Below are 16,101 nucleotides of genomic sequence, written 5' to 3' on the forward strand. Positions count from 1 at the left end.
TCCAGGGTCTGGATAAAGCATCCAAAATTCACCCCCACAACTGGAAAGAAGTGGCATGCCTGCTGCCAGTGCATGCAGAGACATACGCATTGAATGAAGCCCAGAAAGCAAACAGCTTCTCTTCCACCTGAGATGGGACTTATTCTCACCCACATGTGTGTAGCTAGAGTACAGGCACCCACACACACTGAGGACATTCAAATCTAGAGATGCTACTACTGAGGATTTACATTGAGGAGGACCAAACACCTTTCCTGATCAGGGACAAAGATAGATTTTTCACTGCCTCACCACATTCGTGAGTGGAGAACGTGGAGGGTTTCAATGCTTACCACAGGCAGTTCCTAAAGTGTGACACAATTATGCAACCATACATGCCATTGAAGGTGAGACTGAAGGAAGGAGACAACCAAAGAGAAAGAAACAAAGTTACCTTGAGAAGAAATGGTGTTTGGGTTGCACTGGTAGTATCTGCTGGAGAAGTGGATTAAAACTCTTTCTCGTTCCTGAGTTTCTCCAATAAGTGAAAAGGCTTTAAAGAAACTCCTAAAAGAAGAGCAGAAGAAAGTGAAATTCAAGTAATAAATTTATTTTTGCCTCACATAGCACACAGAGCAAAGCACACTTCACAGAAGTATGTAAGAGCACAACAGACATTTGGTTCCAGTAAGCTGTTCTAGGAAAATAGGCTATTACCCTGTGTGCAGTTAATCCCAACGTGACAGTAAATTAAGCAGGAGTTAAACTACCACTGGTCTCAGCCACAGAATATACTAACTAATGAATAACTACATCATTTGTGAGAGCTGTCCTTATTTAAAGTATTTTTCTTTCCCTTGGAGAAGGAATGGCAGCATGTGTTGTTTATGCATGACACACATCCAGGGTGTTTTCTGTCCTTTTCTAACTGCCAGCCCTCTACCTTTTAACTTTACACTCATTAGCATTCCCACCCAAATCAGATAAGCTACTTCAGGACATAATGCCAAGTAGGTACCCTGCAGAGCCAGAGCCCACACCAAATGTGCACTCTTCCTTCTGGAGGGTCACCTCTCAGAGCAGCCAGGACCCAACCAGTCACCTTGCAGAGACCTGACCTGCAAAAAACATCTGGGGAAGAGGGCAGAAGAGTCGCAAGATTTCCCACTGAGCTTCAACAGCAAGAGGAGCAAGCTGTAGCTCCTGGGTTCCAGCACATGACAGTCCTGGGCTGGTGCACACCTGAGTACACTCAAGTAGACAGCCAGTGAGCCTGTGCGAAGAGGTAGGACACACACATCTCTTCCGCTCTTCATGCAACACTCACCCACCCCACCACTTAACCATGCTATTATTCTTCCTGATAGAAAGACTTGCCTCGCAGCCAAAAAAAACGTTCCCAAAATCCCTACATCCTGGAGCCAAGAGATGATCTCAGCAGTATCAGCCTAGGCTCATTTGTCAGGATGCTTCTAAGAAAAGTCTGAAAACACAAACCTGGATCCAAAGCAGGACAGTACACAACATGAATGCCTAACAGCCAATTTAAAATAAGCTATGAGACTGAAACTGACACCAGAGCTGAGAAGCATGAAATATCTTGCTGGAACATTCACATCTATCTAGCCTGGACAAACAAGAATTAATCTTTTTTCTCTTTGATGTAAAGTGGGCTGTACTTGCAAAGATCTCGCACACATACAAAGTGTGACCTGCCTGACAATAACTTAATTTCACATGTAATGTATTGCAAATAACTAAATTCACAAGTAGATGCAAATGAGTCCTCATAGGGTTTCTCTTCCCTTCCTTCCTCATGCTCCCATGGGACATTTTGACAACTAGCCATCTTTCCTCTGGCTTGGAATAATTTCAGCAGGACCCTCTGCCCACACTGGGCACCTCCAACCTACACCCTCTCCTCTTCAGCACCCTCAGGCCCATGGAAGCTGCCTCAGAGAGGCAACTGATGAAATAGTATTTGGTGAATAAACAAGGCAGGTTCCTCATTCTCAGAGCATGATGCTGCATCTGAGAGCCACAGGGAAGAGTTTCTGTCCACCAGGAGGACCAGGATGGACTCCGAGAGGGACTGCAGCTGCAGTCCCACCTCCTCCACTCCTGTAGTCCTGCAGACAATGTGAGAGATGCACCTGGGAGACACATGGGTGACATAGGTCCAGGGTGGATATTGAGGTGCTGGAGAAGGTCCAGAGGAGAGCAACAAAGCTCCTGAAGGGACTAGCAGGAAAGTCTTATAGGGATAGGCTGAGGGAGCTGGGGTTGTTTAGTCTGGAGAAGAGGAGACTCGGGGGAACCTTATCACTCTCTATAACTACCCGAAGGGAGGTTGTAGTCAGGTAGGGGCTGGGCTCTTCTCGCATGCAACTAGTGACAGGATGAGAGGTCATAGCCCAAAGCTTTGCTGGGGGAGGTTTAGGTTGCATATTAGGAAGTACTTCCTCATGGAGAGGGTGATTAGACATTGGAATGGACTTTCCAGGGAAGTGGTGGAGGCACTAGATGTGATCCAGAAAGGCTGGATGTGGCACTTAGTGCCATGGTCTAGCCAGTGTGGTGGTGCTAGGTCATAGGCTGGTCTTGATGGTCTTCAAGGTCTTTTCCAGCCTTGGTAATTCTGTGATTCTGTGTGGAAGCAGAGCAGGACAAGGAAGGAACAACCCTCCCCATGTCCCAGACTTGCCAGCAATGGTAATATGCACTGCAAAACTGTCCCACAGCCTGGGGGTAGCGTAGGCCTGGGATGTTGCCACAGGCTCCAGAACGCTGAGCAAACCACAGCTCGTCAGCAAGCCAGCAGCAACAGGGCGGTTACCTCTCACTCTCTGCAAGTGTGAGGCAGCATGCCTTGGCTCCCCCAGGGACAATGCTCTGCCCCCAGCCTCTGCTGCCTCCTCAGCGCATGCAACCAGCAGTCACTGCAGCTACTCCTAAAACCTCGGCAAAACCATGGCATGCCCACATCCCACAGGACCCAGGGCATATTTTAGAAAAGGTCATGACTATTAATATTAACAGGAGATCTACTGGGAGCAGAGACCTCCTAAATATGTGCCACAAAGCAATTAGGTGTTGGATTTCACAATTTAAAAGACGGATATATTTAGCATCGTGCTTCAGGGCTGCTAAAACCTGGAACAAGCAGCAGACCTCCCACTGCCTGCTCTGGCTGCTCCTGCCTTGTGCTGAAGGGGTGGCTCCACCTTGGCTCCGATTGCCCTGTTGCAGTTTACTCTTCTGCAGTCTCATTTCCTTTCTGCCACCTTCAGCAGGCAGGACTCTGGGCTTTTCTTGGGGTCTGTCATATTCTCCTCGAGTTAGCCCCCTGGAAATGCATTTGCAAGGGGACTGGCAAGTGACTGCAGTCCTCCTGATTTTGTATCATTAGAAAAATTTAAAAAAAAAAAACATAATCAATGGCCCACTGGAGTAACCTCAGCCAGATGATTTAAACTCACTTTAAATCCCTTTAAATATCAGAACACCAGCAACCATGCTAACAGGCCACTGCTATGATGTTTCACCTCCTAAGAAAAAAAAAATACTGAGAACAAACATTGCTAAAGTCTAATTCCAGTGTAAAATGGAAAGAAAATTGAAGGGCTGGGTTTTCAAACACCCACGCTGGCAGCTACCAAACTCTCAACAGCATTTTCCACATGGAAGCTTTTGCTGTTCTGCACATTTTTGAGTGCCTCAGAGGGATGTGGCGAGGGGGGCTGCTCAGCTACAGCAAACCCAGGCCCTGACTTTGTGCACTGTAGCTGGGCAAAGCCAGCCACAAAAGGCATCAGCCAAAAAGCCTGTGTGGCTCAGCTGTGAGTAATACCCTTTGCCCAGCAGTACCTGGCAGAATACAAGTCCCCTGTTTACCAAGTGAATGGTAGTTTTTCTCCATCTCCTCTGCATCAAGGACCACCTCTAAGCAAGTCCACCCAAAGATTTCCCTCTCCAGGAAATGCCACCATTTCAGTAGCACTCTAGAGCGCTGCAGCACGCCAAGTCAAACAGAAGAGAAAAGCTATCCCAAAAATGCATCACATCCTCAATCTTCACCCTTTTAAGCTCCCACCAGCCAACTGCTTCAATCAAGACAACAGAGAAAACAGCACAGTTACTAAAAGAGGAACATAAGGTCTGCAAACAGACACATACCTGAGCGAATAGTCCAGTGTCATGCCTGTGAAGTCAAAAAACTTAAGGTATTCTTCGGCCACAAGCTTGCTGAATTCATTGCTTTAATCAAACAAATAAATGAGTAAAGGTTATCATTCAAGATGATATCAGAATCAGCTAGAAGAAAAATGTGGCAAAAGGCACGTACTTTTTACCCAAATGCTTTGCCACATCAGAGCGTTTGAATCTGTCCAGGTGGTATAGGCGCTTTGCCAGGCGCCTGGCTGCTTCCAAATTGCTGCTGCTGCCATTGCTGAGATCATGGCCCAGGGCTCCACCGGCAGCTTTCTCCTGAAGTTCAGTGCTCCCCATGGCAGCACTGGAGTCTAACACCATCTTCTGCAGTTCAGCATTGCTGTAAGACAGAAAGAATACACAAAGAAGAGAAATACGATGACTTTACAATTTCAAGAAGAAAATAATTGTAAAGAATTCCTCTTAGAATAGAAGGCAATTAATGGTGCAGAGGCAAGATTATACAATATAGCAAATTCTACTTAATCATAGGAGCTGTGCAAAACAGGGACATTTATTTAGAAGTCATCAGAGGTTAAGGAAGTTAAACTCGGAGACCCAAATATGGGTCTTCCAGCCCAGAAACACACTCTGCTCTGCACTCACCTTTTGAGTGTGCTGAGTGTCCAAAACTTGCTCACTTCACAGAGAACAGTTTGTTCTCATCAGTCTACAGCTGCACCTGGCAACATTGCCTCCTCATTTCCTTCTTGCACTAGTATTTTTTAACCCCATCACTTGCTTGGCTTGAAGGGTCCCTGTAGAAGTAGGCCATTAGTCATTTTCCAGAGGAAAATGCAGTGAGCAAGCCAGGGTGTTCAGTAGCTCCAAGCTGACTCGGCACAAGTCCCTTCCTTATTCTTCCCCAGTTGTCCTGGAAACAATAAAACTCCCCAAACCTAAAATAACATCTATCTGCAGAAGTCTAGGCAGCTTCCATGCCACCCATGAGAACCATGCATCCCACAGGGAGGCACTGCCAGAAAAAACAGGACTCAGAGCAAGGAACCCCGTCTGGAGAACAGGACTGAGACACAAGCCACCCAGGCCAAAGTGAAGAACTGGTTGCTTTTCTCCTGCTTCCTCGTGGTGGCAATAATTTCCCTTGCCAGTTGCTCAAAGTCAGGATGCTCAGCATGGCAGTCCCAGAGCACTTTACATAAATCATGCATTTATATATTCCTCCCACCTCCAATACAGTAGGAAAGCTCTGGAGGAGCCGGGTGCTTTCTCTGCTTCTCCCCTCAAACAGGCAAGAGCCCTCCACACCAGGAAGCACACCCCCACATACACACCCCTGCACACAGGCAGGCTTTTAACTCTATAAAAGCTTTTCTGACACTGGCACAAAAAGTCTTGCAAAATCTCAGTTCTGTGTGTGTGAGACAGCACTTCTATTAAAAAAATACTGTACTGAAATTCTTTCCACTAAATCCTCATTTGACCACATCTAATGAACAATCAGCAGGGGTCCTGGGCAGGGCAGATCCAAGTGGAATGAGTTAAAGATGATTTTAAACACAATTCAATATACCACATTTTCATACACTACAGCAATCTTTGGGCTTGACAAGCCACAGTTAGAGCAACCTATTGCTGCATTCCAGTAACACCTACCTAGCCATTTACTGAAATGTCTGCTAGCCACTTATTATCCCTTTAAGCATGAGATTTTCATATGTGAGCTTGAAATAAAAATATTTTATATTTTGCATGCCTCTGTCCACACAAACCATCACCTGTGCCCTATCTCTCTTCCCATGCGTGGTTTAAGAGAAGGTGGTGTGCGCTGTTCCTACAGGAAGGAGAATTGCCCATTTCACCTCTGTTCCCACCCTCCTAGTGCTGCAAGAGCATCAAAAGTACCATCCACACTGTGGGTACAACTTTTTTTAGCCTGTATCAGGGAGAAATAAACTTCTAACCTGTTCCTACAAATACTCAGGATCTGATTTTGCACTTATTTCAGTGTAAATGATAAGTTTTTACAACAAAAGGGGCTCAGTCTCAGTGCTCTAATAGTAGATGAATGCTGTAAATACAATTCCAACAGCATTAACATCACTGACCACCAACTACCCTAGAAAACAAAATAAGCCCCTCCTGATACCATTGTTGTTGAAAACGTCTCCTCAGCCCTTTCCAAAAGCACTAGGCAATGTCCAAAATTCTCTAAATTCAGTCTACTCCAAACTTGTGAAGAAAGCAAGTTCCAGCGTTCCCTGGCACATGGCCTACACCACGCCTTGTCGATTCAAATCAGGCATGACTGGTTCCAAACTCCCAGCTCTAACAATTGACAAGAGCAAAGGATAAACAGGTGAGTTAACACATCTACAGAGCCCTCCATGTACAAATAATGCTTCGAAAGCCATGCCAACTTGTAGAGCCTCTCTCATAAATCACAGCCCTGTTTCACCACTGCTCTTTATTGAAGGCAATATTTATAGCCCTGAAAGATGGCCAAAGCTGACAAGAAACATCTGCACCCTGCTATGAACCAGTGCACTATGAGAGTCAATGTTACTGCAAACCACTCTAAGTTTAGTAAGAAAGGAAGTGCCAGCATCTGTCACTTAGTGAAATAAACAGTACGGCAGCTCCCAACTTCTGTTTTGCCTCTCAGAGCAGTGGCTGGGATGAGAAGGAGGAACACCCAGCAGGAAGGACAGCATGCTGCTTCCCCTGCTCACCAAAACTAGCCAATGGAGCTGCCTAGGAAACCTTACCACTTAATCTTCCAACCTACCTGATTTAAAGCTTCATCCTGATGGGGCTGTCTCTGCACATGTGTCAAGTCTAAGAATAAGGGATTACTCCTTCAGCTGAGTACCTCACTTTACATAGTAAATACAAGAAGACAATCAAATCAGCAGTATTGGTGGCCTGCAACAGAAGCTTCTCATTCAGGGAAAATGCCAGGTTGTTAGCATTAAAGTGAGACTTCAGTTTTCAATTTTTTTAAGTGGTGAGAAGACTTAGTGCCCGTGTCACTGAAGGCTTAGGAAATACAGACGTCCTGTACATGACTGCTGCAAGCTGCTTTCTGGACAGGTCACTTTGGCAGGGATCAGGGGGTGTTACTCAGGGGAAAAGCTGACATCTCTTCTTACTTCCAAATCTCTCTGAGCCTACCACTTTCCCCCTATGTCTCAGTCTCCCCAGCTGTTGAAGACAGATAGCATTACTTGCCTCCCTCTCCAAGGTGCTTATCATGGACTCCAATCAAGGTCTAAGAGTGACCAAGGCTGCAAATAGGTCTGTCTTCTGCAGTCTACAGTTTCTTTGAATAAAGAGTCCACAGTAGCATTACTAGCTAAACAGAGCCCAGAACGGCTCTGTGATGCAGAGCAGGTCTGGACATGCATTTCTCACACAGCATTACTCTTTATCACACAAAAATGAGAAACCTCCACTGACAAAGACAGACTGAAACTTTATTAGCTTATATTTCCCCTAATCCTGGATTCAAGTGTAAAATGAATTCTAAGGATACCTCTGGTATTTGCCTGTAGTGCAACAGCTGCTGATTCCATCCAGAGACTTCTACATTAATCTCTATCAGAAAACACAAGCTACAAAACTAAAACAAACAAAAAAACAACAAAAAAAAACACACAACAAAAAAAAACACCACCAAAACAAACATACAAAAAACCAACCAATAAAACCCCACAACTGACACAAATCCCTTTGGTTTCACAGTGCATGAGCTGTGGCCAGAAACCAGGTGCTTAAACCTTCTTCTTTCTGTTGCTACTAATGCACTCCTGAGGCAGCCTCCCTCCTTCTTTCAAAGCATCCCCAGGTTCACAGTGAGTGCACAGAAGCTGTGACCACCATATCCAGTGGATATGGTGCAATTCAATAAACAGCTGCTATGGTAAATTCAATAACTTGTAATAGCAGCAGCTGCCCTTCCACTTTCACAGACAAAACATGGGCAGACTGTAACATCTGTAAAGCTGGTTTCCCGTAACACACCCATAACAGGTGGGCAGTCTCTGAAGCATTTTATACTGTTTTCTTCACTTATTATCAATCAGGTCTACAATGATTCAGCTCTCAATGCCAAGGTATCTCAATCATGTCGTGCTCAGCACGTAGCACACTTGCTCTGTTTAAGAATTTTCTACATTCAGTTATTTCCCCCACCCTAGGTTTCACCAAAATTGAAATTTTCCACAACAACATGTGATTGGGGAATGGCTGCAACTTCCAGACAAAAAGAGAGCAAGGCCAGTAACATAATGGTAGAGATACAGTCACCTCATATCTCACTTGTCCACTGTCCCAGTCTACTAGGCTGCAACTACAATCCTCAGCATGAGTACCTGCAGTTTCAGGTGTCTTAAGACCTGGAATGCTCTTCACTTTTTAGCAAATCCATGGGTAAAAAAACTCTATTTTGTCTCAAGGAAGACAAGCATGGAAGAAGAGCTTAGATCCAGCACCGAGCAACGGCCCCAGCTGCTAACATCGAGATGTTTGGAGCTGACACTGAGTGGCAGGGTGTGACAACTCAGCTTAAGTGCTGTCCTCAGCCCAGCCTCAATCCTGATCCCAGTTTGCCACTGCCTGCAGCTCTTGGCAGACTGAACCACTGCATACACTTTGTAGCACATGGTTTCCCATGGATGCAGGTGTGGCCCTTCGGTAAGAAACGCTAATCCATCCAGTGTGCATGTCTCCAGGGAGTGCACTGAAGGCACAACTTCTCGTGGAAGTTGGATGACAGGACTGGGACCTTCCCAGGTCTTTTTGGAGAGAGACGAGGAAAAACAATTTTATCTCTCAAATAAATCTGTACACCTTTAAGATCAGCTTTACTTCAAGGCAGGCTAAGTCAGGCATTTGCCAGCAAAGTCCATCAGAGCAAAATGCAGCAATGATTAAAAATAAGGAAGGGTGGAGATGCATTCTGGCATGCTGAAGCTAGGGCCAGAACAAATATTGTTTTCAGCAGGAATACAGCATCCACCAGAGAGCCACACCAGGGCTGATAATCACTCTCTGAAGCACTGTGCTGGCCCTGTTGCTTTAATGCCTTCGCTCCAAGCCTTACTCTCTTCCTGGTTCCGAAATGGAGGACACCATCCTCTCAATCATAACCATGAACTCTGGTTGTCAAAATGTGCTCTGTTTCTAATTCAGCAGCCCTTCAGCAGCAGCTCTCCCCTCAGAGCATGGCAGGGACATGAGAAAGGCAGAAGCCTTCAGATGGCCCCAACACCAGCCTGGACTGTGGAGGGTAAAGACTTCCCTCTGTAAAACGTCCTGCCCTAGAGGGAACAAATCCCTGCTCTACAACCCTCAGAGAGACATGGATGCTCAGTCTGTGATACCCTTCCACAATTCAGGGCCGAACAGAAACCATTAGTGACACAGGCTGAATTTTGTTTCAAGGAAGCTGCAAAGCCATGCTTAAAACAGCCTGGGACTGGAAGGAGTAGCCCCACCAGAGAAAGACAAGAAATCCCAGCAGCAGTGGGTTGTGATAACTGACCACACTGACAGGCTGGGAACAGCTCTGCTGCAGCAGCTCTGAACCAGCATCTTTGGGGCCAGAAGACAGGAAGCACAAGATCACACCAAGCAACATTTTACCTCGCCAGTTACTTCCAGGTCCAGGGTTCTTCCAAGATACAACTTTAGGAAGGGGAGAAAAATCATAAAAATAATGCCCTTTCCTAGCAGATGACTCACTGTGCTGTTTTACTCCAAATGGTTTAATCAGTTTTGAAGTCCTACATATGGATTCTCTTCAGAGACACGCTTTGAAGTGGATCCCTCTTTGAGGACTGACACAGCTGCACTTCTCTGCAACTCAATTCAGTGGGTGTCTCATAAGCACAGCATCAGTCAGGACACACAAAGCGAGAATGGCTCCTACAACCCAGAGTACTCACCAAGGTTTCATTAAAAACCACTTCAGCCTTGTCACCTCGCAGAGAGATGAGCAAAGCAAAAATAAACAGACACCCTGTAATCTCCTGTTGGAGAGGCATATGCAAAGTCAATTTCAGGAGCTGAAATGCATGCCACTGCTTAAAAATAACCTCTCAATCCCTGTAATCACTTGCCTTTTTCTTTGATTAAAAGAATTCCTACCTCGTAAGTAGGGAGTTAACAGCTAAAGTGTTCAGAAAATGCCCTTTCTGACAGGCTTGCATTACAGCAAATGCAAACACCATCATTGTGGGATCACAGCTTTAGGACAACAAGTCCCACCACATGCAGGGACAGGATTGCAGCCCTTCCGAGAGACAGCATGTCCTTTATTACACAGATATGCTGGCCCATTGCCACCTGAAGTACAAATGTTTTGCTAAAAATACTTCAGATTTGATTCCCTTTCAACCTCAGGCTCCTAACATGTCCATGGCAGGGGTTAGCAATCTCAGAGGGATTGTCACCACATTAACATCCCCATGTCCAGAAAATGAAAACCTGTCATTTGCCACAGAGGGCATCCAAGGGCTCACCCTGCAATAGGTATTTCTGACAGATGCACCAATGTGTAGATCAGTCTTTTGCATATATCAGGATAGTACCACACTCAGAATCCAGCCCACTTGCCCCCAGATGTGAGAAAAAACCAGACCCAAATAATGTACTGAACAACCAGTAACCTTGCTCAGAAAAAAACTTAGCCCTCAAGTGTTTTGGGAGCCCTCAGACTCTCTCCTGAGCCCACCCACCCCTCCCATGCTGCGGCTGCCAAGAGTTGTCCCCTGACATTTCCCCATGGGGCTCCTGCAGGGTCCTCCGGGACAGAAGCAAAACTGGGAAGCCAGCAGAGTACAATTCCCCTCTCACTTGGGCTCAATTTAACTGTTTGGAGACCAGCCCAGGGAGCACATGTTAACAGGCAGCTGGTCCAGTTGGTCCTCCCAAGGAGGGAGCAAACCTGATACATAAAAATACAGTGTTTATGCCTTTTGGTTAAGGTTTCCCTGCAGACGCACAGCTGAAACATTTCAGTCGTATCACACAGGAGCTTTTCATTGCAACCAGGCAGCAAAATGAACCACCTCTCCTCAGAAGAGCAGATACTAACAATAAAAGTCAGAGTTCTGCAATAAGAGAAAAAAAACAACCAACCCACAGCTTACCCATCCAGTGCGAGCAAGGAGTCTGCATGCTTCATGCCCTGTTCTTCTCCACCGGTGCTCCCGCATCACATCCAAAGCTATACATGTATTAGGCTGCCATGCCAGCTGCCAGGCTCTGCCCCTGTCTATCCCAACAGACAGATGGACAGAGAAAGAAAAGAGCTAACCAGCAATAATGCCAAGGGGTCTTGATGGGCAGTCAGTCGTGGCTCACAGAGGAGATGCCACGATGCACTTTGGGAGCACTTTGACCCAGAGCTGGCAGAGATGCCTCAGTTTCAGTGAATGAAGGTTCCCTGATCTAAATGGCTTTGACTTTAATTGAGATATGCCAACAGATGCCAGCTTAGAAGGCAAGCTGCTGACAGCTTTATACTGAGGTGCTCTGTGCAGTGAACTGATCAGCTGTTCCTTTCTTGTTTTGTTTTCTTTTCTGTCTCTGTCAGCTCCTGGATTTTTGTTTTGTTTGTTTTATTTTCAGAGGAGGCTGGGAACTGAAGAGGCAAAAACTCAGCAGCCCTTTTTTCCCTAAAACAACAGTTTATTTAGGAACTAGAAGCAGTTCTACAAACTTTCAATAAACTGGTGTTGCAAGCACCTCATTACACAGTGCAAAGGCAAACTCACACACAGCATTTCCATAGACTTCATAAGTGATGCCACCTTCCTGCAGTGAATACCATGGTGAAATTAAAGTTACTAAGCTGAGTGATAAAGGGGTGAATCCTCTGCTGCCAAAATGCCACCTGTTTCAGAAACTGACCCTTGTGGATTGTGCCACTTTATCTTTACCTAGATTTAACATGCCCATGCCAGGATATTATGCTTACTAGTGGTTCAAAACCTGACAGATGCAGTAGCCCATGTGCAGGCAGCCAATGGGCTCCAGCATGTTTGCTTGCTCAATCACTGCAGATGCAGCTGACAAATTTGCTGTTTTAAGACAGTAACCAAGTGTCACCCCTCTGAATAACTTTCCTTATCCTGTGTGTATGGCTGGCAGCAAATATGAAGTACCACCCCCTGGCAGCCCTAGCTCTCCTAGGCCCCAGAGTCTGTCATGAGCTGAGGCACATCTGAAGGCCAAAAAACATGTGCTTAGGAAAAAGGGCAGTTGTTCACTAAGTGGTAGTTTCACACTAAATAAAAATATTCTACCAGGTCACAAGGCAAGTCTTTAAAGGGGAAAATAGTTCTAACAGATTGCTGTTGGATAGACTAACGAAATGAATTAATAAAGGTTATGTGTTAGATATGTAAGTACTGAATCTCATATCACTGAAAATCAAACACAAGCAACTTTGGACAACAATACCAGAGTGCAAACTGAAAACCAGAAGTTTAACTAGCATGCAGGATGCTGATAAACTGGGAGGAGATGCAGAGAATCAACCTGGAGACAGGGAACAAAACTGAGTTTATCTGTCAACAAAGTTTATTTTCTCAAAGAAGGAATAAGCAGAGTGCCAACTGGGAAACTGCTGGAAATGACCCACACACAGAAAAAAGAACACAATTATTTTAACTACTTTGAGAGGCACAAACCATTACGAGTAACCTGGCAGCCAGGCAGCCATCGGAAACTACATACTACACTCTGGTGCATTTATTCTGAGAACCACCAGACTGCTTTAGGGATATTGCTTACTTCCCCCCATCCTGAATTACAAAAGAATATCTATGTGACTAAATTTGGTTTTGCCATCTCTAGGGAAAAACAAACAAACACACAGAACAACAGGATGGGCAGAATTTGCTGAGCACCAGCAATTCTTTGAAGATGATGGCAGGTGGCAAATACTTAAGTGTTTTTAATGATTAGGAGCTGCAATACAGATTTTTTTTAATCTCTGGATTTAGAAAAATCTTGAGTGATGTCCTACCAGCAGAGACCACACCTTCCAAGATAACTCAGGAAAAGAAATGCTAGAAGTTTTTCAGTTTGTTAAGTTCTTGTCCTGACTAGCATACATGGGATGAGGGAATCGGAAGTCTGCTACAAAGAATGCATAAAAAAAATAAAGATTTTTAAAAAGAGTCTTTGAAGTCTGAAAGTAGAAAAGAAAAACAGGGATCATCACCAAGAGAACACCATACTTTACTTTTAGACACACTGATGCCCTGTTGCTCACTGCATACATAGCAAAGATAACTCACTTTTCCCTCAGATATATCTTACTGCTTCAGAAATACATCCCCTTCCTCCCCCTCTGATTTGGTGTAAATTACTACGCCTAGTTCAGGCAACGCAAACTCAGGCTGGACGTCTGAGTAGCACCTTGCAAACACCTTTCCTTCCTGTCTCTGCACTGAACTCCCACACCAAGGCTGAGCCTCGCTCGATCTCAGCAGAACCCACTGGCACACAAAGGGAGGAGCGCAGTACCCAGGGCAGGGGTGCGACGGCAGGGACTGCACGACTCGGCAGGGATAACACTGGAGACAAGGGCACCAAACACAGCCCAAATGCCGTATCTTTACATACACAGCAAGGCTGTCCCTCCAGTCACACCCTTTCTCTCCTCTCTCAGTTCTCCCACCCTTACCTGCAGAAACTTCAGGCTACGTTAGCTGCAGAAATGTGTTCTTCTCCCAGTGGAATAATCATTACATACCTAGAAAAGAGATTAACACCCCCAAAAGACACCAAGAACTACAACTGCTACCGAGGGAAGGCAAGTTGCACATCACTCTCCCAAGGCATCCCTCCTCCACTTGCCCAAGAAGGGCACCTTAGCTGTGCCAGGAAAGGACTGCTTGCAAAAGCAAGCCCACCTGTCCTGCAGGAAAAGCCAGGGGTCAGCTGATGTCCCCCTGCCCGAGAGAAGAGCAAGAGGCTGTTAGGGTGGGCACGTTGCACAGCCCTCGCCAGGACTTACTGCGTTTAACCGCGGCCAGCAGCTGGTGTGGAGCACAGCAGGGGCGAAACATCCAGACACCCAGGAGCCCATAGGAACTTGCAGCCCGCAAGCCTCTCTCTTTTTTTTTTTTTTTTCCTTTTCTTTTTCCTTTTTTTTTTTTTTTTTTTTTCAATTCTGAAAGCATGTGACTGGCCTTCACATACCAGAGCTGACCCCTCCCAGAGCTAGCGATTTCCTAAGAGCAGAGAAGGATGTTACCCTCCCGCTTATTCATTACCAGACTAGGTTTCCTTGCCGTTATGTATTAAAACCTCACGCCATCTAGGGTCGGCATGTCAGCTACGCTCAGGATCCCTCCAGAGGGATGCAAAAGCTGCTGTGGTGCTCAGCTACCCGCTATCCGGAGCGCATGGCCATGGGGAGCACCTGCTCCTCCTTTCCTCGTTGGCACACAGCTTTCCATTTCCAGGTGTAAGGCATTAACTCTTTGCTCTCACACCCACCCTCCCCTTCTGCGCTGGACCGTGAAGAGCTGCCAGTATTTCACACCCTGTTCCCCCATAAATTAGCGCTGTTAGTGGGAACTGTACTCGCTCCCCACACTGTTTCCCACGCATTTATTTATGTCACTGAAATACCACTGAACAGGGAGCTGCTGAGGTTTCGGTTTCAGATTTTGTTTGCCTGTGTTGGTAAGCAAGGTTTCTGGAAGTGGGGGGGTCACGCTTCTTCTTGTGCCACCGCCTTGCTTCTAAGCCCCTCGCATACCTAATTCTCCCACTTCACTTTGCACTTGCCACTATTCACGTGCAAAGACCCCACATCTGCCTTCATCCCCACAAGATGAGGTTCTCCACCCGCCACCTCCCCTCCCCCAAGGCCACGGGGTGGGCAGAGGGAGCAGAGGAAGCCCCTGGCTTCAACGGGAGCCAACAGCTCCGCAGAGGGCACAGAGACCTCCGGTGGCTCCACAATATATCGCAGACAACCTGCTGCATGCAAGCTCCAGCAGGGAGCTGCAGGATGCAGGGCCAGAGAATGCTGCCTGGATCTGGCAGGGTGGTGGACTTCCCTTGCCCACCTGGCCTTCCAGGAGAGCTGGACCACTTCAGCGGGTGCCCCGTAATGTCCTGCAGCACCCGGCAGGTGCTATGCATAGAAAACCCCAGCTCCTACACAACCACAGGCTCATGGTACCACAGGAAACACAAACATACAGCAGAAGGCACAAAGCTGCCACAGTGGCTACCATTCACTATCATACATGTGGACTTTCACTCGAAAAAACAAGCCTGGGATTGCTTCAGGCAACACAGCCATGCATGTAAACTCTGAGAAATGGTACCCACAGCTCAGACAGCTATTTCTGGTTTACCTGAACATCACAGTGACACACAGCCTTGACCCCTTTGTGAGTAAATCCCATGCAGCCTCCAGCATTCACACAGTGCTCCTCACCCACACTCTGCAACACCGTGATTCATTGCTGTATCTAATAATACAGCACACAAAGTCTGTCAGCCAGTCACCTGTACCCTGCTGCGATAAAATATGACATTAGAATATCATGGCAGGGGATGGTTAATAAGGTTATAGTCCCAAGGATTACCCTGTTGGACACATCTGTGGCTGGCTGTGCAGCTGCAGCTGTACTCTGTCTCAGCACCTTGACTAACAGAACAAACCCTTGGTACTCATCACTAATAGTCATGCAGACTACTACAGCAGAGTTCCTAACAAATCTGCTGTCGGGGACACTCCTATCTACTTTTTTATTAAGGGGGATAAAATAAGAATTTAAAAATCCTCCATTTTTTTTATCACTCTAGCTGCAAATTTAAACTAAAATTAACTTAATTCCTAACAAAATCCACACTAGGCAGGCACCTAACGTCTTTAAGCATGATCTAAGTACACCTTGTCTTCATGGTAAC

General features: G+C 46.1%; 1 protein-coding gene across 4 annotated transcripts in view; it reads right to left on the minus strand.

Annotated features, from left to right (window-relative positions):
• The window catches only part of PSD3 (pleckstrin and Sec7 domain containing 3), a 111,720-nt gene that overhangs the window by 66,111 nt on the left and 29,508 nt on the right, over nt 1-16,101 (minus strand). For 2 of the 4 annotated variants that reach the window (XM_051641976.1, XM_051641977.1), the window contains exons 5-7: nt 4,325-4,531; nt 4,156-4,236; nt 434-546 (exon numbers count right to left, since the gene is read on the minus strand). In XM_051641976.1, the coding sequence (XP_051497936.1) occupies nt 434-546; nt 4,156-4,236; nt 4,325-4,531 (401 nt within the window). Of the gene's footprint in view, nt 1-433; nt 547-4,155; nt 4,237-4,324; nt 4,532-10,100; nt 10,122-14,185; nt 14,253-16,101 lie in introns of those variants that run through there. The other 2 variants (XM_051641979.1, XM_051641978.1) reach the window with 2 other exon arrangements.

Source organism: Apus apus, chromosome Z, assembly GCF_020740795.1.
Source record: "Apus apus isolate bApuApu2 chromosome Z, bApuApu2.pri.cur, whole genome shotgun sequence".
Taxonomy (NCBI): Eukaryota; Metazoa; Chordata; class Aves; order Apodiformes; family Apodidae; genus Apus; species Apus apus.